General features: G+C 40.5%; 1 protein-coding gene across 2 annotated transcripts in view; it reads left to right on the forward strand.

Moving 5' to 3' along the window:
- zfyve9a (zinc finger, FYVE domain containing 9a) overlaps nt 1–24,480 on the forward strand; it is a 45,896-nt gene that overhangs the window by 16,433 nt on the left and 4,983 nt on the right. The window contains exons 5-16 of one of the 2 annotated variants that reach the window (XM_036556164.1): nt 1,539–1,638; nt 2,269–2,445; nt 3,796–3,959; nt 5,026–5,155; nt 7,358–7,480; nt 9,897–10,052; nt 12,542–12,766; nt 16,185–16,267; nt 16,364–16,468; nt 17,322–17,472; nt 19,835–19,915; nt 22,470–22,632. In XM_036556164.1, the coding sequence (XP_036412057.1) occupies nt 1,539–1,638; nt 2,269–2,445; nt 3,796–3,959; nt 5,026–5,155; nt 7,358–7,480; nt 9,897–10,052; nt 12,542–12,766; nt 16,185–16,267; nt 16,364–16,468; nt 17,322–17,472; nt 19,835–19,915; nt 22,470–22,632 (1,658 nt within the window). The remainder of the gene's footprint in view (nt 1–1,538; nt 1,639–2,268; nt 2,446–3,795; nt 3,960–5,025; nt 5,156–7,357; nt 7,481–9,896; nt 10,053–12,541; nt 12,767–16,184; nt 16,268–16,363; nt 16,469–17,321; nt 17,473–19,834; nt 19,916–22,469; nt 22,633–24,480) is intronic. The other variant, XM_036556165.1, reaches the window with a different exon arrangement.

The following is a 24,480-nucleotide window of genomic DNA, read 5'->3' on the forward strand; positions in this document are numbered from 1 at the left end:
TGTCATCTTTGCGTTAACCCCTAGAAGTCCAGAGGTATTATCGTCAATGTGAATACAGGTCATTAGATTCATAGTTTTTGTTGGGATTTTTGTAAACATCTCGTTACTTTCTGTTCCAAAATTGTCAGAAAAAGAATATTGTGACATTGTGTGTCTTGAAAACTTATTATATTGTGATTTACATTTTTGCCATATTGCTTAGCTCTAATATCGATAAAATATCATAGTGCCCACCTCTAATATGAGATTTAGAGAGTAACTCTGAAGTTAATCTACACTGATTGTGATAACTTATTTATTTGTTTATGTATTTATTTGCTTGTTTTGTTTGCTTATTATACCATATTCAAACGCTGTATGAGGGAAGAACTGAACAGAAGGATATGTATGTAACTGCAGGACTTCTGAAGCTGTCAAAGGGATCTGGGGGTGGCGGGTGGGGGGCAGAGGGGCTGCTGATACTGCACTTTAAAATAGCTTCTGTGCTGCCGGAGTCGCGCTGTAATTTCCCCAGGCGATAAACAAACTGCGGCTAGCTCTGTCAGGGATACGGGCAGAGACAATTGGTGGGCAAAAAGTGAAAATTAAATGGAGACAAAGGTGTGCGGTGATCTCCACGGTGACGGACAGTACAGCCGTCTGCGTTAAAGGGCCCCGCCGTCTGTGTCGGGGGGGGTGGTGGCTGTGGGGGAGGGCGTAGATATGAAATGAAGCGATTCTCCTTTATTGTTTTGTGCAGACCTCATCTTGGCATTCATGTCATCTGTACTCCTCACCCGCCGGTAGAGCTTGAAAAAAGCCCGAACGCTGTCGATCAGCCAAGACGCATTTGGTGTCTGAAGTTTTAGCACTGATGCTACGAGGCTAATGTAGCTGACAAGTAAAGGAAGCTTACTAGCATCAACAAGCTCATCTCAAAGCGTGTGGAGTTGATAGATTTGATTATGTGGATTCTGACAATGTATGACTCACCGTTGTCTATAAACAAGTTTAGGTAACACTTTACTGTAGGGTGCTGTTCATAAGGCTACATGACACCTACGTAAGCTCGTCATGGCAACAGGTGTCATCTGTCGTAAAGTCTACTTTAGCTAACTTTGGTCAAAATTGAAATGTGGCCTGTGCAAATGTTATGGCACACTTTATTTTGTTTTTTTTTGTTTTGTTTTTTTTTCCCCAAATACTTAAACCCAGCAAATGAATAAATGTTTTTTTTTCTGCATTAAAATTTACAGAAAATATTTAAGGCTTATTTAAGTCCATGGAAACTTATGTTCACTTAGAAAATCATCAAAACATATATAGCCAAGTTTTGCATATGGGTGTATGTTCAGAACGATGACAAGAACCATAGAAGACTCTAAAGTGGCCGAGAAAGCTACATAAAGACTGAAAGTCTAATAAAATTAATCCAGAATCATAATCATACTTCAGGAGTGATCGATGGAAATAGTAGATGTTAATAGTATTTATCACAGATTCCTGATTTGGGAGGATATGTGAATGTGCAGGTGTTAATGCTGTGTTTGTGTGTGCAGGTGTTCTGTGCTGCGTGCTGTAGTCTGAAGTGCAGGCTCATGTACATGGACAGGAAGGAGGCGCGGGTCTGTGTGACCTGTCACCACACGCTGATGAACGGTGAGTGATCACAGAGGATTGATCTTAAACCTACTCAGGTCACCAAATACATCTCGTTATAAGACTCTGGAATATAGTTCTGGATCCACAGCAGGCGACTCCAGCTCACAGAATTCATGTTAGTATCGCTGAATATGGAGATAGAGGCAACATAATATTTAGCATTATTGTGAAATATGCTCTGCCCAGTGACCGCTGGGATAGGCTCCAGCTCCCCCCGCAACCCAGAAGGATAAGTGGCTTAGAAAGTGTGTGTGTGTGTGTGTGTGTGTGTGTGTGTGTGTGTTCTCTTATATTCACTTAGAAAAGCCAAGTCAGGTGGTCTGTGCAACCTCTCAGGTTTCCAGTAATCAGTAGGACACCAGGAAGCTGTAAATAAAAAATGAAGAAATGCTAAATACTGTTGTATGCAAAAGTTTGGGCACCCCAGGTCAAGTGACACGTTTTGTTGAAGTGAAAATACAGTGAGATCTCACAGTCTGAGGCAACATTGAAAATCTGGTACATTTTAAACTTGGTAAAATAAACAAACACATCCACACAGAGAACACACTCTGCATTTTAATGCGCAGGTACTGTTTATATTGACTTTTATTGATGTCTTAAACCAGCTGTGTTCTTTCCCCTCAGCTCAGTCATGGGAGAACTTAGTCAGCAGCTCTAATCAGAGCCCGAACCCCAATAACCCAGCGGAGTACTGCTCCACCATCCCGCCCCTGCAGCAGGCGCAGGCGTCCGGCGCCCTCAGCTCGCCACCACCAACCGTCATGGTGCCCGTCGGTGTCCTCAAACAGCCTGGCACGGAGGGTAAAGCAGAGTTTTGGTTTTTATTTGGGATTTGACAAAATCAGGACCTGAAACTGGTCATTTAGTTTCTTTATTGAAGGAGAGTCCTAACCCAAAACTAGCCGTCAGTAGTTAGCGTGAGGAGGTCATTTGCACAGTGATGTGTTGTTTGTTGACCTTCATTAGCTTTTTGGATTGAGCTGGTATCTATCAGCTGTGTGGCTGACAGTGATTGAAACCTATTCAAGACAAAATAATGTTCACGTCTTGTTTCCTATCTGACCGATACATAATTTCCTTAATTATTAGCAACGTTAGGGTGAAGTTTTTCCGTATGGTCAGTATTTTCATAATCAAACTCAGGCCAGAATCTGGTTCAACAGCACAAGATCAGTGCAGCTCACTTATTTTATACCATTTATTAATATGTTATAAGTTGTCAATGTCAAAACAAAATCTTGGGTCTCCAATCAAGTAAATTTACGAAAGAAAAACTGCAAAAATGGAAATATGAGGTTTTGTTGTCTGATGTTTGTTGTTTTCATTGTTATGTACCTTCATTGGTTTTGTATACCTTATATGCCACGCTAACAACACAATCTTCACCAGAATTAATAAAGTACTCTCTCTATTTATAGATCTGTCTGTCTGTCTGTCTGTCTATCTATCTATCTATCTATCTATCTGTTAGCATGTCTGTCTATATATCTGTCTGTCTATATATCTGTCTGTCTATATATCTGTCTATTAGCATCTTTCTATATATCTGTCTATTTGTCTGTCTATCTGTCTGTCTATCCGTATCTATCTATCTGTCTATCTATCTATCTGTCTGTTAGCATGTCTGTCTATATATCTGTCTGTCTATATATCTGTCTATTAGCATCTTTCTATATATCTGCCTCTATTTGTCTGTCTGTCTATCGTCTGTATCTATCTATCTATCTGTCTATCTGTCTTTCTGTCTGTCTATCTATCTATCTGTCTATCTATCTGTTAGCATGTCTGTCTATATATCTGTCTGTCTGTATATCTGTCTGCCTGTCTGTCTCTGTCAGTCTATCTATCTCTCTGTCTATTTGTCTGTCTGTCTGTCTGTCTGTCTATCTGTTAGCATGTCTGTATATATATCTGTCTTAGCATCTTTCTATATATCTGTCTCTATTTGTCTGTCTATCTCTCTGTCTATCTGTATGTATCTATCTGTCTATCTATCTATCTGTCTATCTATCTATCTGTGTATCTATCTATCTATCTGTTAGCATGTCTGTCTATCCATCTATGTATCTATCCATCTGTCAGTCTGTCAGTGGTAACCTTCTCTTAACAGACTGTGTTCATCTGTGCTGATGGTGCTTGTTCTTCTGCTAGGTTCTCTTCCTCGTGAGCAGAGACGAGTGTGGTTTGCTGATGGGATTCTACCCAACGGAGAAACTGCAGACTCCACTAAAGCACCTGCTCCAAACCCCAGCCAGTCGCAGCCTCTGACTGTGTCCCAGTACTCCAACAAATCCACCGCAGCCAGCGCGCATGAGGTGGGCCTGAAAAACTCGCCTGAGGAAGTTCTTCACTGCCTTTCCTCACTGGCACATTCCAGTTATTTCCATCTCAGCTATTCCTGAAAGCTCATGTTGAAACCCTTTTGGTCCAGAGGTGGCATAAACATCTGAAAAGTGCTGATGAGGACTGGCATCACAACAGGTGGATAAAGTGGGCGTGGCCTTTGGCTTTATTTCCAGGATTCTCTAATTTTGGCAAAAATATTTACAAATGTGAGATTGTTCTAAATAAACCTGATTAGGCTTCATTATGGTAAGAAAACAAAGCGCTATAGTGATTTTTCCCACAGTTTAGGATTGTTATGCATGAAGCCCGCTTTTACCCTGTTCTTCAGTGGTCAGGACCCCCATGGACCCTCACAGAGCAGGTACTATTTGGGTGGTGGATCATTCTCAGCACTGCAGTAACACTGACATGGTGGTGGTGTGTTAGTGTGTGTTGTGCTGGTCTAAGTGGATCAGACACAGCAGTGCTGCTGGAGTTCTTAAACACCTCAGTGTCACTGCTGGACTGAGAATAGTCCACCAACCAAAAATATCCAGCCAACAGCGTCCTGTGGGCAGCGTCTGTGACCACTGATGAAGGACTAGAGGATGACCAACACAAACTGTGCAGCAGCAGATGAGCTACTGTCTCTGACTTTACATCTACAAGGTGGACTGACAAGGTAGGAGTGTCTAATAGAGTGGACAGTGAGTGGACACAGTGTTTAAAAACTCCAGCAGCACTGCTGTGTCTGATCCACTCGTACTAGCACAACACACGTTAACACACCACCACCACGTTAGTGTTACTGCAGTGCTGAGAATGATCCACCACCCAAATAGTACCTGCTCTGTGAGGGTCCATGGGGGCTGTCTCAGAAATGGTCAGTTTGTGGACAGTATAATGTTCTTAATTTCTTGGTGCATTAATTCAGTATTCAGCTGGTGCATGTAGGCTCACATGTGCATATACAGGTTTTGAATGTGGCTTAGCTACTCAGGTTTTAGGATAATCTGTTGTGTAATTGAGACTTTGTCCTCTTTCCTCTCACCGTAGGCAGCCCATGCCCCTGGAGCTCCGACGGGCAGCCCCGTAGGCAGCTCGGTCAGTTTGATCCCGGAGGACGGCCTTCCTCCCATCCTCATCTCCACCGGCGTCAAAGGAGGTACGGGAGGCCACATCTCAGGTGCTTGCCCATCCTCACCATTCAGCTGCCTCCACTCTACTGCCTGCATGCCTGCATTCGTCTGCACGGTCATCTGCGCACATGTGCTTAGCCATGGGCGATATGACGATATAATATCGGTCACAAAATATTATATCACCATAAGCTTTCTTGAGTCACGGAAGAACTGAGTGGATCATGAGATGGGGGTTAGAACAGTCCATGCAGGGCTGCACAAAATTTAGATCAATTGTTTTAGGCCTAATGATGTTACTTATGAAGGAGAGCACTGCAATATGCAAATGAGCCCTCTAACCAGTCTGTGCTTTGACCAGTCACAGCTCCAGATGAGTTTTTGTCTGTTTTAATGAATCATGATGTTCATATAAATAATTCAAAAATAACAAAATATCAAAATAATGACAACGCAGGCTTTAACCATAGCACATTATTAATTTTTCAATGTTTTTCAATATACGTAGCTATATAATTACAATATTTGCGTTTTCTCTGTATCAGACTGCCCTGGTCCGCCGTAGCTCTGTTGCATCTAATTGCGCTGTTTAGTTCTAGAGATTAGAGGTCTACACTCCCGTGAGTCCAGCGGGAACATCTTGCAGTGCAAGACTAATTTTCAGTGTTGTGTGCGGGAGCGGGCGGGAAACCAGCCCAAAGCAGGTGGGAGCGGGCATGAAGACAAATCCCGTTAATTAATGAATAGCCTAAATAAAGTAGAACATTCACTAAATCATATATATAAATGATATGAAAGGATAACAATAAAGCATTTAAAATGAATGGAGTCAAGATCCAGAGACGGCAGAGCCTTCAGTCCGATGGCCACAGCTGACCAGTCAAACACCCAAAATAACCGGTCTGTGGTTTAATTCCTGCTCTGTGTTTACTGGGAATAAATGGCGTTTGGTGAAGTTATTCACAGTGAGCCTGATGACCACGACTGCTGTGTTATTTCAGCAGAGAATGTATTTTTGAACAGACTGTGTCAGATATTGGGCGTCAGTTCACCTTGATAAGCTGTGCGGGAGGGAGCGGGACTAAACGTTTCGGTTGCAGGTGGGAGCTGGACAAATGGTTCAGATTTTTTGCGGGACTGGGATGATGTCTTGTGGGAACGGGCGGGAGCGGGACTGAAAAACTTGCACAGACCTCTACTAGAGAACAACCTGATTAGTTGGATGTAGTGCTGTGCATTTTTGTAAAGTGTTAAATGATTAATTAGAAGTAAAATCTTTATGTTGTTCAATGACATTAAAGGCACTCTGTTCTGTTCTTATTAGTGCTGTCAAACGACTACAATGTTTAATCGTCATTAATCGCGTTGTTTTGTGTAGATAAATTGCTTTTTACTTATTATTTATATACTTTATTTATAACCATTAGTGGACAAAGTGAGCTTCATCATTCAAGTTATCACTTTCAGTGATTGTTAATATCTGCGAGCTCTGTCCAGCGAGGTCTGCTAAAGGGATTATGTTAAACGAGACGGCTACAATTGCGGATTTTATTAAAATTATTATATTGTTTATAATAATAATAATAATAATAATAATAATAATAATAATGTTTATTTATATCGCACCTTTCAGCTCAAAGTGCTTCACAATACAAAGTAAAAACGGAGGAAGAGAAAAAATAAAATAAATAAATAAATAATAAATAGCATAAATAGCAGAAAATAGTTATATTAATAATTATAGTTAAAAAGCACAAGATAAAAGTATAAAAAAAAGAGAGAAGAAAATGAAAATAATAGTAATATTCGAGTAAAAACAAAGGAAACGATAGAAGATAATAGTTAAATGCTACAGTTTTTTTTAATATTGACAGAAGGAGCCTGATGGGTGTTTATTGGTAAATGTGTTAGTAAGTTATGAGACAATAAACAAATACGAAAATGACTTAAAAATTAGTGGCGTTAATCATTTGCAGCATAAACAATAACATTTTATAAATGTTGCAATGTTGTTATAAGTGCATCGTGCATAGAAACACGTGGTGAAAATGTCTTTAACTGCTGCCACGCTGCCCATCGCTGTGTTTGTTTGTCTGTGTCACTGGTCAGCATGTTTCTGCCTAAATGTCCATCACTCTACCGAGAGCCTCCATGATGACCGTTGTAATCTGGTTGACTCCAGGAGAGGGAAGCGTGGGAGAAGAGCGTGGGGAGTCAGCGTGTGTTAATGCAGCGTGTTTTCTGTGCAGATTACGCTGTGGAGGAAAGGCCTTCAGAGATCCTGTTACTGCAGCAGCTGGAGGAGGGGGGCCCGGACCCTCTGGTGTTCGTACTGAACGCCAACCTGCTGGCCATGGTCAAACTGGTCAACTGTGAGTGCCTCTTGCATTTCTCTGTGGATCATGATCAGTTTACAGTATAATCTGCAGCAGGTCTCTGTTGTAATACATACCAAGTGTTCTTAACTCTTAGAAGTTTAGGATTATTATTGTTCTTTTGCTGTATGTAGTGCCTGGTCATGGTTAAAGGGGTATTCCACCAATATTTCAAAATTTCTGCATAATTCAGTGTGTGAGATGTGATTCAGAGTGATTTGGTGTGAAATGGTTCAGATGTCTTTACAGTGGTGGTGATAGGAACCAGGGGTCGCCATGACTACATCATAAATATAGACATTTTATTTACTATCCAAAACCACCAGTGAACCTACACGAGTCTTCTGAGTTTTCTGTGTAATGTTGATGATGGAAAATAGTGGAAAATCTGAAAAAGTAAGAATTTTTTTTGGGATTATTTTGCCTCACAACTCCCTATATGTACTCCTCCGCTATTAATAGGTTAAAATAATGTGATTAAAATACAATTTAAGACAAAAGATCAGGCAGTGAATTCATAACCATTTCATGTAACACCTTTCTGTGAGGGAGCTTTTAGAGGTGGACGTCTGGTTCCTATCACCACCACTGTGAACAATTCTGAGTTCTTCCAGTTTATCTGGAATGTAGCATTTCACACTAAACCACTCCGAATGGCTTTGTGTACATCTTAACCACTCTTGAACGTTTTGAGTCGTAAATATCAAACAGGTTTGATAATATCGACGTTAGCCACATTTACATGCAGCCTAATGATCCGACAATAATCCGACTTACAGCTTAATCGGAATAGATTACGTCCAATTTAAACACCTCAATCGGAATAGTCTAGTCTGATTGAGGCCGTTTGGAATACAGTTTCTATCCGACTGAACGAGGTGGGTAAGCCTGTAAATAATCCGTTAAATAGAAGAATAATATCCGTGTAAACGCCTGTATCTGATTACATTCCCTATCGGAAAGTTTAAGTCCGTTCTGATCACGTTCGTCACGTCATAGTAAAAGTTTATACCGTTCAGCATGGCGGAGCAGAAACTGGTCTGCAGAGGAGACGAAGTTTATGCTCTGATCTTTAAAAGACGGCGGTGGGACGGACGTCCAGCTTATGTGTCTCAGAACACGACGTCTTCCTCTCGGCCTTCTTTAATAAGGACATGTGAAGGACGTTTTCCTGAGTCTGACATCATTTTAAAGTAATTAAAAACACAAGCGCGCCAACTGAAAACTCATCTCACTCCAGCTGGACTCATGCGATGTTCGCTGTCATGGTAACTTCTACTCTAAGCGGTTCTCCACGCATCCACGTCATTTTGGATCTGATTACTTGTAGTGAGCATGTAAACGAGATTTTCCATCAGATTGTTGAGTAGAGTGAGAATAAACACCTCAGTCTTAATCTATAATCAGACTATATTTCAATCAGATTGGCAGTAATCTTTGCATGTAAACACAGACACTGTTAAAATTTGTCAGGTTAAATCAGGGTGAAAATTGGCCTTAAACTGTGTAGTGTAGGCCAGGCTTAAGCTAAACAGCTACAGAAACTGCGGCATCGGACGGTAAAGTTTGTGTGACGTTCATAATTCTTTGTTGCTTACTCATCACTGCACAGCCAAATTAAAGATGACATCACAGCTTTTACTGAACTGAGCTTTTATGTTCTTTTGTTTGACAAATATTAGGCCTCAACTATCTTTCTTTGCACCTGTGTTCGCTTTGGAGTTAGGGACTGTCTTAAAATTACTAGAGTACGAAGTATTGATGATGACTGTTATTATCATTATTATTAGTATCTCTGTAAGTAGTAGTGTTTGCTGATTCTTCTGTACATCATCAGTGATGCTTGGAAGCATCAACAGATGTGCTTACGGAAATAATAATAACGGCCGCACGTTTTCTTCCAGTAATTTTGAGATGGCCCTTAACTATGAAGTGGACACAGGAGCAAAGAGAGTGATGTGCTGAAACTTAAACTTTGGCCCATAAAAGATAAAGCAAAGCAGGTTTAACTGTTTACTGTGGATATTTTCCACATAGTTTTGTACAAATAAGAGGATTCTGTTACCGAGACGGGTCTAGTACATGATCACGTAAACTTTAGCAACTTCAAATCATAATAAATTATCTCCTCTTCTGCTTAGAATGACAGATGTGGTCTGGATTGAAAGTTTAGAATCTGCACTTTCCACAAAATTTCTCATCTTGTTTCAAAGAACTATGAGTCAAACATAAATCTTATAAATTTATATGATGTTGTTTTATTGGTGATGATTGCGACTGACTTCTAAAAATGTTCTAAAACAGTTCCACAAGTCTCAGTACTTCAGTCTTTACAACTCTGTAACAGCTATTGACATCTTCTATCTTTTTGTTCTAATTTTCTGTTTTTCTTTTTCGCTCCTTAAATGTAAAGATGTAAACCGGAAGTGCTGGTATGTGACGACGAAGGGCATGCACGCCGTGGGTCAGGCCGAGGTGGTGGTGCTACTGCAGTGCCTGCCGGATGAGAAGAGCATTCCAAAGGACATTTTCAGCCACTTTGTGCAGCTCTACCAGGAAGCCCTCACAGGTAAGACAGTGCAGCTCCACCAAGGAAGCTAACGCTGATAAACAGTACGGCAAGATTTCTGTTAGGGCTGCAGTCAGTGACTGTGTGGATCATATGAACATTATAGAGGCTTTTTAAATGAAACAGTAGAAGCCATATCGCCCCCTACGCTTCCTGTAGTGTATTACAGTCTGTCAGAGTGACTGTGTGGATCATATGAACATTACAATTAATTATGTTATGTTTGCTGTTGTCAAGTAATGTTTGGTCTTGAAATAGTCAAGTAATTGGACAGTTTAGTTTACATTTTTGTTTTTAATGTGTTTTTCTTGGATTTGCAGCCTAAAAATTGGTTGTGTTGTCTTTAATTTATTATTAATAATAGTCTCAATAAACAGTTCATACGTCAAGCAGTGTCAAAGATTACAATGCAGTGGTTGATCATACAGAATGCAGTTGATGTGCGTGGAATCAAAGGTTTGAAAACTACTTATAACGCGACTCAGCCAATCAGATTTCAGAACTGGAGCTGTGCGATTTTTTTATTTATTTATTTTTTTTTAAAGGTGAATTGAGGCTGCTGTGCTGCCGCTCCTTGTTTTGTGCTGGAGCTGTTGTTAACACAGTGTCAGTGCAGGTCACAAAGCGCTCATCCGTGCGTTTACGGTGTCATGTCGCGTATGCTTGGCATGACTTAGACGACAGTGACGGCTCTGGCCCGGAGCACAGTGTTCTGTGTGCTCCAAAAACACAGTGACCGATTCGGCCGGCTGCGCTGAGGGAACGTCACCCGTCTGCTCAGGTTCAGTAGCTGTCAGTTATAACTGAGCTGAGGCTGAACAGTTCAGCTTTCAGAGTGTCTTTTTTGGTGAGCTCTCTGTCTGTCTGTCTGTCTGTCTGTCTGTCTGGTTTGTAGTTATGTCTGTGCGTGCGCATATCACATTCCTATGATTTATTAAATTATATTTTGGTGCAGGAAAGACTGTGAAGTGCCTTGCCTGTAAAAGAAAAACAAATGAAACCAGTAAATATTATTGAGAGTCTCAGGCTTCATGATTCAGTTTATGATTCCTCAAGAAATAATTCGTTGTTTCATGAAATTTATATTCTGTTTATTGTATTTTTTATTTAATTGTCCCTTAACTCAGTACTAATTAATAGTTTGGTCTGTTTAGTATGTTATGTCATGTGTGACTTGGTGAAATAAAGGGGTTTTTCTGATTTTGATTCTGATTTTATTACCATCCACAAGTTTTAAATTACCTTTCATACTAATTATTTTACATGTAATATTAACTTGTAGTATGATTAAAAACGCAGATTAATATCCTTTAAACTAGATCAGGGGCCTTTAATTAAAATTCAGTCGGGTCCAGTTAGAGAAAATTTCCTCAAGCAAAGGTCCGGAACATCATAATGTCTAACTGGCATCATGATTCAGTGCCACATACTGTTTACTGAAGTAGCCTAGTTGGTATATCAACATCTTATACAGTCAACAACTGAATCTCAAATCAAATAAAGTACAATTCAGTCATATTTCAACATTTGTCAGTTTTCTCTTTTTAGAGCGTGACATAAAATAACTTCTAACCTCTCCGACTGCTGTTTCTCACCTCGTCCCCCTGTGTGCTTCACTGACTCGAGTCTCAGTGCTCATCGTAATGCACAGATCTGATTGGCTGAGTAGCGTCGTGTGTGATATTTACAACGCATGCGATTGGTCTGTGAGTCTCCCGGGCAGCTAAAGCTACCATAATGACTAGAAAAGTTACGCCGATTAAAATAGGACCACCCGGGCAAAATTAAATAATTCTCCATAGTTTATCGGTTATAGGTTCAGGTCCGCATAGGGCAGCGTCTGGGTCCGGACGCGGACCACGGTCCGCCTATTAGCGACCTCTGAACTAGACACAAAAAGGTATTTTTATTAAATATTTAAAAGATTTCGTTATTATCTGTAATTATCTATTAATAACAACTTTGTCAAGTTATGTGGCTCAAGATTTCTTCACCACTTTTCAAATATGAGGCATTGCAGATGTTTTATTATAATTTCATCATTGTTCTACAGCTTTGTTCATCATTTTTGGACACATCTAACGTTTCTTCATTTTGATTTACAGCTTTCTGATGTCCTCTTGAAAGATATAAAATTATACAGGACCAGTGAATATTACTGAGAGACTTGAGGCTTCATGATTCAGTTTGATTTATGATTCCTTAAGAAATGATTCAGCGCATCTCACATTTTAGTACCATTCAAAAGTTTGGTATTACCTTTCATACTAATTATTTATTTTATGTACACTAGTAACTTGTAATACAATAATATGTTATTGTATATATGATGTTATTGAGTTATGTTTAAAATACTGAATGCACAGAGAAACAGTTTACAGAGTAGTGGAATTTAGACAAAGCATTGGAAAATTGATTAAGACCTTTTGTTCAAGAATATTGTCCTATTTTAACTCCTCCTGTGTTTTCTGTGTTATTGTCCTGTGTAGGGAACGTGCTGAGCCACCTGGGTCACTCGTTCTTCACTCAGAGTTTTCTGGGCAGTAAGGAGCACGGAGGGTTCCTCTACATCAGCCCCACCTTCCAGTCCCTGCAGGACCTGCCCCTGCCCAACCCTCCCTACCTCTTCGGCGTCCTGGTGCAGAAGTGGGAGACCCCCTGGGCCAAAGTCTTCCCCATCCGCCTCATGCTGCGCCTGGGGGCTGAGTACAGATGTGAGTGTGCAGAATCTCTGTGTGTCGTTATGAACGGGCTTCAGTGTCGTTAACTCTTACTGCTGTTCAACAGTTACCCCCCCTGCCACCAATGGCCTCGACAGGTTTACTTATTTCATTTTGCTCTGCGTCTGGCACGGCAATAAGTCTCAGGCTCTCTGCACACAGCAGTACACTGCACACTAACATCACCACAGCTCTCAGAATCTCTCCTCACGCAGAATGTAAACTGGCTCTGGCTCTCTGTGCTTCTGTGCACTGGTTTTATCAGTCTGATAGGAAACAAGCAATTGTTAATCAAGCTTAACGCTGATAGCAGGAATTTGAATCTGCTCAACGGCTTCCAGCAGCAGTAATGCCAACCAATTGGCTCTCAGCAGCGGTAATGCTAAGCAGTCGGTACTCAGTAACAGTAATGCCAAATAATCAGCGCTCAGTAGCAGGACTGCCAACCAGTCGGCACTCGGTAGCAGGAACGCCAACCAGTCGGCACTCGGTAGCAGGAACGCCAACCAGTCGGCACTTGGTAGCAGGACTGCCAACCAGTCGGCACTCGGTAGCAGGAACGCCAACCAGTCGGCACTCGGTAGCAGGAACGCCAACCAGTCGGCACTCGGTAGCACGGCTGCCAACCAGTCGGCACACGGTAGGAGGACTGCCAACCAGTCGGCACACGGTAGGAGGACTGCCAACCAGTCGGCACACGGTAGGAGGACTGCCAACCAGTCAGCACTCGGTAGCAGGAACGCCAACCAGTCGGCACTCGGTAGCAGGAACGCCAACCAGTCGGCACTCGGTAGCAGCTGAACGCAACTAGGATGCTGCAACCCGGCAGTCAGACGCCCCATCTTAGTAACAGTAATGCCAACCAATCAGCGCTCAGTAGCAGTAATGCCAACCAATCAGCGCTCAGTAGCAATAATGCCAACCAATCAGCACTCAGTAGAAGAAATGCTAACCAATCAGCACTCAGTAGCTGTACTGCTAACCAGTAAGAACACAATAGCAGTAATGGCTAAAACATCATTATTATTATTATTATTATTATTATTATTATTTGTAGTAGTATTATTTTCATTCATTCATTTAGTTTCATTCATTTAGTTTCATTCATTTAGTTTCATTCATTTAGTTCCATTCACCCTCATTCATTCATGACACTCTCCGGGGAGCCTTCTAGTGTTCTGCGGTCCTGTTTTTGGAATTTTGGAGAAGCAGGAAGTGCTCAGGCTCCGACGCTGTTTCAGTGCAGTCTTACACGGCTCGCAGTGGAATTGAACACTGGTACATCTTAAGGGTTTGAAATAAAGCATCTCCAGCCCCTCCTTTCTGAGACGCTGCCTCCTCCGAGGTGCTTTCCGCTAAGCTCGAGCTAATCCGCAGCATGTGAAGGGCTGAATACATTAACAGCGTCCCCCTGCTGAGGTCCTCAACCTGTGAGGCTTGGCGTTGCTGCCGTTTGACTCAGTCTGAAGAATTCCCTCCAGGGCGTTGTTAGTGTGGTAGAGTGGATTCTCAGATCAGGCTCAGGCGCTTTCTTACAGCAGTTACTGTAGTGTAGTGTTATTAGTAGTTACACCGATCAGGCATAACATTCTGACCACCTCCTTGTCCACTCTATTAGACTCACCTATGTTGTTGGTCCACCTTGTAGATGTAAAGTCAGAGACGATAGCTCATCTGCTGCTGCACAGTTTGTGTTGGTCATCCTCTAGTCCTTCATTGTGGTCACAGGACGCTGCCCACAGGACGCTGTTGGCTGGGTATTTTTGGTTGGTGGACTATTCTCAGTCCAGCAGTGACAGTGAGGTGTTTAAAAACTCCAGCAGCACTGCTGTGTCTGATCCACTCAGACCAGCGCAACACACACTAACACACCACCACCACCTCAGTGTCACTGCATTGCTGAGAATTTGTGGTGTCAGGCTAACATTCAGAAAACCAAAAAAAACATGCTTAATTTGCATAATAGGCATGTTTAAAGAGGGCATATCATGTAAGACTGACTGCTTTTGAAATACGAGTTCAGTGTAGTATGTAAATATTGTTTACGTTTCAAAACAAACTTTCACTCTCCAGTTCATACAGTTCATATATGAAAACTAAACTGCAAAAACAGCCAGTTTAGAATTCTGTTGTTGTGATGTCACAAAAATCAATCCAGTCACATGTAGCCACATATTTATATTGGCTTTTTTTGTCATTTTCTTTTTTCATTTTGTCCGTCCCACAAAAATTAAACCACCTTGGGAGCCACATTTTATATGCATTTTACCATCTTGACTGTAAATATGTCTCTTTATGTGCTGATGTACTGGTATAGACTAAACATATAAACAAAAGCGCAGACTTGCTTTGCTCTGCTTTAAGCTTCAGCTCAGCTATTGCCGCTTTTCTCGCATCTCTGGCAGGAAACTTTTCGGCAAAAGTAAAATAGTTTCTTGTAAAATGTCTCTCAACGTCGACTTTTTACAAGGCTGAAGTCGCTTCTCATTCGCCAGCTTCTTGTTCCAATTTTCCCATTCCACCTTAAATGGTGCCTGAAGCGGCAGAATGTAACTGCTGCACTATTTAAGGTGGAACGGGAAAATTCAAACAAGCTGGCGAATGAGAATCTGACTTCAGCCTCGCGACTTTTTAGTGTTTGTCAGTTTCTCATTGCAGATTAAACGTATCAGGAAACCAGCTGGAGTGATTATAAACACTAATCAGTCCATTCATCTCCAAATTATTGATGTTCGTCTTAAATCTCTCTCTTTGCCGTTTCGTTAGCTACTATCCAGGCGAGACTGTTGTCTGTGTTGCTATGGTGACCAGCAGTCTGTGTTGATCTTCAGGGTTAAAGGGTGAATTAGCAGTTCTACGTTAACTCCAGAGTTTAAGACCATTTATTGTTAAACTGTGTTGAACGATCAGCAGAGCTTTATTTTACTGTAAAGGAGGATTATTTTATTTTTACCTACAAATCTAATTCAGCTGTGGAGCCACAACAGGGCAGTAAAAGAGCCCTGGTCTAAAGGATAAAGAGAGATTGAAAAATGTCATGTAAAAGGGAGTTATGACTGTTTTATGAGTGGACCTCAGGGAAAAATATAAAAAGCAAGAGAAAATGTAAGAAATGGGCCCTTAAAATAACTAGTATCTGACTGATGCCATCACCAGCGCAGTCATGCTTCCACCAGGCAATGCAGTCTTATGGCATTTGGACCAAAAATAAATATTGTTGTTGTTGTTGTTGTTGTTGTTGTTGTTGTTGTTGTTGTTGTTGTTGTGCTTTTACATCTTTTTTGTAAAATCGTGGTGCAAAAAACATTATTTTGTATTTTTTCACGCCGTAGTTTTTGTGCTACAGTGCTGTTCCTTGTGTGAACTGTAAAGCAGCTTATTGTAAGCAGCTCATTTTCTTTTTGTTTTGCAGTCTACCCCTGCCCTCTGTTCAGCGTGCGCTTTAGAAAACCTCTGTTTGGAGAAACTGGTCATACCATCATAAACCTGCTGGCGGTAAGAGAGTTCATAGGTCATTCTGTCCTTCTCATGAAGACTGCCTGTTTTTAGTGATTTATTATTATCTGTCTTTCTTCTGAAAACTTCTTCCAGGATTTCCGGAACTATCAGTACACGTTACCGGTGGTCAGAGGGCTGGTGGTGGATATGGAAGTGAAGAAGACCTGCATTAAGATACCCAGCAATCGCTACAATGAGGTGAATGGAAGTTTTCCACAGTGCACGAGGTACAGTACTGTGCAAAAGTCAGAGACCCCCCCTTCATTTATTTAATTTCCAGCCAAAACAGCCACTAAGCACACGCTTTACAATTTCGGGAGTTCATAAAACGATTATGAACTACAGAGAAAATGGGGCTCATAACAACCACCTGGAAGAGCTGGTCGACCCCAAAACTGCCCCCATCAGATAAACAGCACTTAAAGCTTTCATCTCTGAGAGAGAGGAGAAAATCAAGCTGCTTCAGATCTGAAAACATCCACAGGTGTTTCTGTCCATCCTTCCACTGTGAGAAGACGACTCAGCGCTGTGGGTCTGAAAGGATGTGTAGCTGTCAAGAAGAACCTCACTGAGAAAAGGAGACGGACACATCAAACAAAGAAGCTGAACGATGGACTGACCACCCCAGAGTCCAGACCTCAACACCTCTGAATGTGTTTGATTACTTCAGAAAATGATCAACCAGCTTCTAAGACTGAACTTTGGAGGTGTGTCTGCAGATTCTTTGAGGAACTGAAAGTGAGTCTCCTGAAAAGAATGGAAGCTGGAATAAAGGTGAAGAGTGACTCACTGACACTCAGACAGCTGATCTTGGATTTAGTTGTTGAGGCTTCTGTAGAATTTTCTGCTAAATGTGTTCCCCGTTTTCTTGACGCTGAAAAATGAGGGTGGTCTCTGATATTTGCACAGCACTGAACCTAATTAGGAGGACAGGAAGGTCAAATAGGAGGCGAATATATGAAGTCGTTTGTTTTGATGTCGGCTTTGTCCTGAGTGTCTAAATGATGCTTTGGTCTGGAAGGCCCTGCTTTAACGTGCCTGTCTGTTTCAGCTCATGAAGGCCATGAACAAGTCCAACGAGCACGTGCTGGCTATGGGCGCGTGCTTTAACGAGCGGGCGGACTCGCATCTCGTCTGTGTGCAGAACGATGACGGAAACTACCAGACGCAGGCCATCAGCATTCATCACCAGCCTCGCAAAGGTGGGTCACACTCAGGACACTTCAAAAGAAATTTAAACAGCTTTATAGCTCAGGATCGGCCATTAGTGAGTATATTAAAGTCAATATATGCAGTACTTAGAAAATTTATTGATTTATCTCAAAACACACTTTTTTGCTAAATATGCCCCTAATCGTAGAATGACTCAGAGCTTCTAGGACAACTGTTAATCTCTTGGCAGCCTTCCTGGACATGCTGGACTCTGTCTGGATTCTTTTTCTGGTCCTCCTCCTTGTTTCTACACTCATTGTCCATTTTATCAGCTCCACTTACTATATAGGTGCACTTTGTAGTTCTACAGTTACAGACTGTAGTCCATCTGTTTCTCTGCATACTTTGTTAGCCCCCTTTTACCCTGTTCTTCAGTGGTCAGGACCCCCATGGACCCTCATTGTGTCCACACCGTATCCACTCACTGTCCTCTCCTACCTTGTCAGTCCACCTTGTAGATGTAAAGTCAGAGACGATAGCTCATCTGCGGCTGCTCAGTTTGTGTTGGTCATCCTCTAGTCCTTCATCAGTGGTCACAGGACGCTGTTGGCTGGATATTTTTGGTTCTCAGTTCAGCAGCGACACTGAGGTGTTTAAAAACTCCTGCACTGCTGTGTCTGATCCACTCAGACCAGCACAACACACACTAACACACCACCACCACGTCAGTGTCACTGCAGTGCTGAGAATGATCCACCACTCAAATAGTACCTGCTCTGTGAGGGTCCATGGGGGTCCTGACCACTGAAGAACAGGGTAAAAGCACAGGCTAACAAAGTATCAGAGAAACAGATGGACTACAGTCTGTAACTGTAGAACTACAAAGTGCACCTATATAGTAAGTGGAGCTGATAAAATGGACAATGAGCGTAGAAACAAGGAGGTGGTCATGATGTTATGCCTGATCGGTGTGTGTGTGTGTGCGTGCAAATAAATGTAAACAAGCACTAATGCTCCCAGACATGTCTACTGTTACAGGATCATGAGTATTAAAGAACAACCTCAAGCAGAAACTGACCACAGTCTAGAACATGCTGGCCTTTATTCATCAAAATTGCATATAAACAAACACAGATTCATTAAAACTGTCAAACAGTGCACTGCTCCACCTGCTGGCCAGAGCTTAAATAGCTTTACAGTGTTAAAAATGCATATGAGATGAGTGTTATTGAACTGGGTAAGCTGTGTTTTTATAAGCTATCAGTGATATAAAGCTAAAGTATAAAACTACAGTGCAGCAGATCTTTATATTATACTCTCAATATTTGTTTACATCAGTATGCACGTAAAAAAAACAATGAATAACTGCGCAGAATTAGTATTATAGTTATTTCCTATTTTTATTGTTGTTGCTGGTATTATTGATTATGAGACAGACAGACACTTTATTGATCCCGAAGGAAATGTAGTAAAATGCTGATAAATTTGACGATTTAACTGCAAATCAAGCATTGTTCCTATTTTTATTGTTATTACTGATATTATTGATTACATTGATGATAAATTTGACATTTGAACTGTAAATCAGGCATTTTTCCTAGTTTTATTATTATTACTGATGTTATCGATTATATTGATGATAAATTTGATGATTTAATTGCAAATCAGGCAGTTTTCCTATTAAACAGTGGTTAAACTGTTGCACTCAAATTTATTCACACTTCTACTGGACGTGAGAATGGTCATACAGTTATGGCAAAGATGAAATGAATAAATAGTATCTAAAAAAAGTGATTTTAGAGGAATCTTGTTGATCCATTCATCATGAAATGTGCACACAATTTTGTTCAGATGATGTAGAAAAAATAAATTGACAGTGGAGATGAGCTCAGGGATGAATAAGACCAGTGACTTGGCTTTGCTTGTTCTGCTCTTCTTCTGTTACGGGCGCCTGCATTTGTTTATATCAGTGTGCACATAAAAATAAATACGATGAATGACTGTGTGCAGTTATTAGTGTGATTTTCTGTTTGTTTGTTTTTTTTGTTAATATTGACATTATTGATGATATTGATGCTAAATTTGATGATTTAACATGCAAATCAGGCATTTTTCAGGTACTTGAACTGTTACACTCAAATTTACTTGTACAGATACAACAAAGATGAAATTGATAAATACCAAAATCAGTGTTTTGTCGGTGAAATTAGGACGTCATCGCTGTCCAAAGAAAAACAAGTATCTATAAACTTGTAACTTTACAGGAGAGGGCTAAAACATGCTGAACTTTCAATATAAAGAGGTTTTTGGAGATGGTCATCACAATATGCTCAATGATGCCTAAGGGCAGTCGACTTTGCTTTGTTTGTCCTGTACAGCTGAGTAAGTTTAGCTCGTTCTTCTGTGTTCCAGTTACGGGCGCCTGCTTCTTTGTGTTCAGCGGAGCTCTGAAGGCCTCGTCGGGCTACTTGGCGAAGACCAGCATTGTTGAAGGTACCTCTAAAGCTTTTCGAGGGAATGTAGGTCAACTCATCCCTTCGGAATACTGTCTAAACTAAGCATAATGTCCTATTAACTCGTTTACGCTTAGGACACCGACTGAGTTGTACTCACTCTTGCCTCAGACAGTTGTGCAGGATCAGGTTCAGAAATGGAGCCAATATCTTTTAACAGTTGATCTACAGTGAAGTGTGGATGTTAGAACGAAGGCGCTTATTGGAGTCTGTCTGGTATGTATGTGGGTTAAAAATCCACTGTAGGCTGTGATTCTCCCCACAGTTAAAGGGCAGCGATGTGAAGGTGGAGTAAACTCAGTAATACACAGCCTACAGTGGATTACTGCTCATATACAACAGCAGCCCTGAAGATTGGTGCGCAGACTGATGGTCACCATAGCAACAACAATCGTTTCGCCTAGCTAGTAGCTAACGAAAAGGCAAAGAGAAAGATCGAACATCGATAATTTTGAGACTTAGATAATCTGAGACTTATAGATTTGCGTTTATAATCACTCCAGCTGGTTTCCTGATACGTTTAAACTGCAATGATAAACTGAGAAACACTAAAAAGCCGCAAAGCTGAAGTCAGTTTCTCATTCAGATTCTCCCGTTCCACCTTAAACGGTGCAGCAGTTACACTCTGGCACCTCAGGCACCGTTTAAGGTGGAACGGGAAAATTGGAACAAGAAGTATATTAAATCAGGTGTCAGAATTGTTAAAAAAACAGTCAGTATTCTCTGCTCTGAAACGCTGGGGGCGTGGCTGCTTAAGGCGCTGAAACCACGCCCACTCACAGGAAAAGTTCGGTCTCTTCAGCTTTGTGTTCACCAGAATGTAACTGCTGCACCATTTAAGGTGGAATAGGAAAATTCTAACAGCAGAATTTTTAAACTGATTTTTGTTTTTTTTGTTTTTTTTTATTTACTAACGCTGTAGTGTTGGGCGAGCGGTCATGAGGTCATGAGGTCAGAGGGCAATGGTTTCATCCTGAACACAAAAATGCTGAAAAACGTTAAGTCTAACTCCACAATTCAGTACTACACAGTTCAGTCTTTTCACATATAAAGTGTTTAGAAACAAAACTCTGAGTTTATTTTACACAGACTTTTTAAAAACAATATTTACCTTTCTTATACAATTGTAAATTAATACTTATAATATCTTATTACTGTTGAATTTTATCTCCTGTCTGTAAAGCTTTGAGTTGCCACTGGCATGAAAAGTGCTATATAAATAAAAATCATTATTATTATTATTATTATTATTATTATTATTCTTTATTACCTATAATTTTAAGTGCAGTTCAGAATACATCCAGTAGGTGGCAGTGATGTATTGATGTATACGGGCGAAAAGGAGCTAAAATCAGCTGTGGTGTGAGGGTGGAACGATTTTGACACATGCAGAAAAATCAGATATGAAATTTGTGTAAATGTAAAGCTGTTATGCGGATTTCTCTCTCTCTCTCTCTCTCTCTCTCTCTCTCTCTCTCTCTCTCTCTCTTTCTTTCTCTTTCTCTTTCTCTATCTTTCTCTTTGTCTCCCTCTCTCTCTCTCTCTCTCTCTCTCTCTCTCTCTCTCTCTCTCTCTCTCTCTCTTTCTCTTTCTCTTTCTCTATCTTTCTCTTTGTCTCCCTCTCTCTCTTTCTCTCTCTCTCTCTCTCTCTCTCTCTCTCTCTCTCTCTCACTCTGTCTCTCTCGCCAGTAAGAGTATAGTGGGTGGAGAGGGGGTGGGGCTTATGCTGTGAACACACCCACACTCATGATTGGCTTTTATCTTTTTATTAGTTTTAGGGTGCCTGTCCATCTGGCTTTTATAAGTTTTGCGCCAGGCGTAAAGACTAATACAGCTGATACAGAGTTTAGAAAGCGGTTTAAAAGGGGTCGATCTAAAACATGGTCACTCATCAATGACCATAAAGCTTTTTTCAGTTTTTAAGACAACATTGTTTTTTCATTACCCTGTTTCATTAAAAAGCATAAGTACGGAAAATTAATAATATAGTAATTATTATTATTATTATCATTATTATTATTATTATTATTAGCTGATATTGAATGATATTTAATCACTTGGTGCATTAATACAAAATTCAGTTGATGTGTTCTCTCACATACACAGAGATTATGGTTCTTCAGTGGTTCTTTATTAAAGAAAACCATGAACACTCAAAGAACCCTTTGCACGATTAAAGCGTTCTTCAGATTGGTGGAGAATGTGCTGTACATGGTTCTATGTAGAACCTCTTTGAAGAAGCATTCTATTATTGTGATGTCAGGCTTGTTACAATAGAAGAATGCTTTTTGGTGCTATATAGAACCCTTTTCAAAAAGGTTCTGTATAGAACCATCTACAGCACATTCACTGTTAGTCTGAAGAATGCTTTATGCAAAGGGTTCTTTGAGTGTTCATGGTTCTATATAGAACCTTTTTCTTTATGGAACCGTAATTATGTGTGTAGAAGTTAATGAAATATTTTAAGCTGACTGATTTTGGCTCAGCCAGTCAGACTTTAGACCTGTTCTAGACTCTGTATGTGTGTGTTGCAGATGGAGTGATGGTGCAGATCACAGCAGAAACCATGGAGGCTCTGCGTCAGGCTCTGAGGGAGATGAAGGACTTCAGCATTGTCTGTGGAAAGGCTGACCAGGAGGAGAACCAGGAGCACGTCCACATCCAGTGGATAGAGGACGACTTAAACTTCAACAAGGGGTAAGTGATGAGTGATTGTTATAGGGATGGGACGACCTGAGAATTTGCCATCATCATATCACTGCCCAAAATGATTGCAGTTTTCAGTAGAATGACGATGTTAAAATATACAGAAAAAGATCAAAAAAACAATACAAACTGAAAAGGTTTAATTACAGACGTTACACAGACGGACCTTTTATTTAAGTAATATTAAGTTAAGTTACCCTTTATTAGTCCCACAACGGGGAAATTCACCATCATTTGACCCATCTGTGCGTTGAAACACACACACTAGTGAACACACACAAACACACTAGGGGGCAGTGAGCACAGTAACCCAGAGTGGTGGGCAGCCCTATCCACGACTCCCGGGGAGCAGTTGGGGGTTAGGTGCCTTGCTCAAGGGCACCTCAGTCATGTCCTGTCAGCACAGGGGATCGAACCAGCGACCTTCTGAGTTGCCCCAATCAGTAAGTTAAATAAAAATTGTAACACAAAAAAAAAAAAAATCAACATTTGAATATAAAACTATCCCAGAACTGCTACTGTTACTGTTCAGACGTTAACCAGGTTAACGTGTTTTTGCTGTTCAGGCTGAAAGCACGTAAACGTGTGTTTTACTGTTCCGGGGCCAGATTTACGAAAGCGTTCTTAAGAAAAAAACTTGTGAAGGTTCTTAAGACAAACATTAAGAAGTTCAGAAGAATGTTCTTAAATATTCTCGAACTTAAGTTGTCAAATATTCTCTTTAAATAATCTGTTATTTTCTTAAGAAAATCCTCACGTTTACATGCAGCCTGATATTCTCTTAATAATCCGGCTAACAGCTCAATCAGTATAGAATACGTCCATGTAAAAGTCGGAATCGACTAGTCCGATTGAGGCCATTTGGAATACAGTTTCTATCCAACCGAACGAGGTGTGTAATCCTGTAAATAATCTGTTAAATAGTAGAATAATATCGGTGTAAACGCCTGTATCTGATTACATTCCCTATCGGAAAGTTTAAGTCCGTTCTGATCATGTTCGTCACGTCATAGAAAAGTTTATACCGTTCAACATGGCGGAGCAGAAACTGGTCTGCAGAGGAGACGAAGTTTATGCTCTGATCTTTAAAAGACAGCGGTGGGACGGATTGTTGAGTAGAGTGAGAATATAAACACCTCAGTCTTAATCTATAACTGGAATGTATTCAATCGGATTGGAGAAAATCTTTGCATTTGTTTTCTTATGTAGGTGTTGCATTTGACCATGTACCACAAATGACACAAGATACATTTTGAATTTGTATTAACTGAGGAGCAAAATTAAGGAAAAAGCAGATCATCGAACCAAGTGTTTAAAAAATTTGAATCTAGAGGTGCAGCAGGACGAGGAGCAGCAGAGGCAGCGTCATTGATGAATTTGTCTGAGACGAGTGTGAGTCTGTCGTAAGGTTAAACATTTAAGAACATAATATTTTCAGGAATATCACTCGTTCTTAGAATCATTTCTAAGAGATTAGTTAAGAATTAAGAGAATTATTAAGTTTTTTGAAGAATAACAATTTCTCGTAACTTTTTTCTTAAGAATGAAGAGAAGAAAAAACACAAGTTTAAGATTTTCTTTTTTAAGACACTTCGTCGGATTTACGAAACGCTTTCTTAAGAAAAACTTGCGAAGGTTCTTAGGAAAAACACTAAAGTTCATAATGTTCTCAAATGCAGTTCTCGAAAAAAAAACGTAAGAAGTTCTTAAATATTTTCTTTAGATAATCTCAATTATTTTCTTGAGATTTTCTTAAAAAATGTACCATAAACAGCCCGAGATACTTCTTTAATTTGTATTAACTGTTATTTCTGTTATTAGTTTAATCCTCTCAGACGA

The sequence above is a fragment of the Colossoma macropomum genome, unplaced genomic scaffold, assembly GCF_904425465.1.
Source record: "Colossoma macropomum unplaced genomic scaffold, Colossoma_macropomum, whole genome shotgun sequence".
Classification (NCBI taxonomy): Eukaryota; Metazoa; Chordata; class Actinopteri; order Characiformes; family Serrasalmidae; genus Colossoma; species Colossoma macropomum.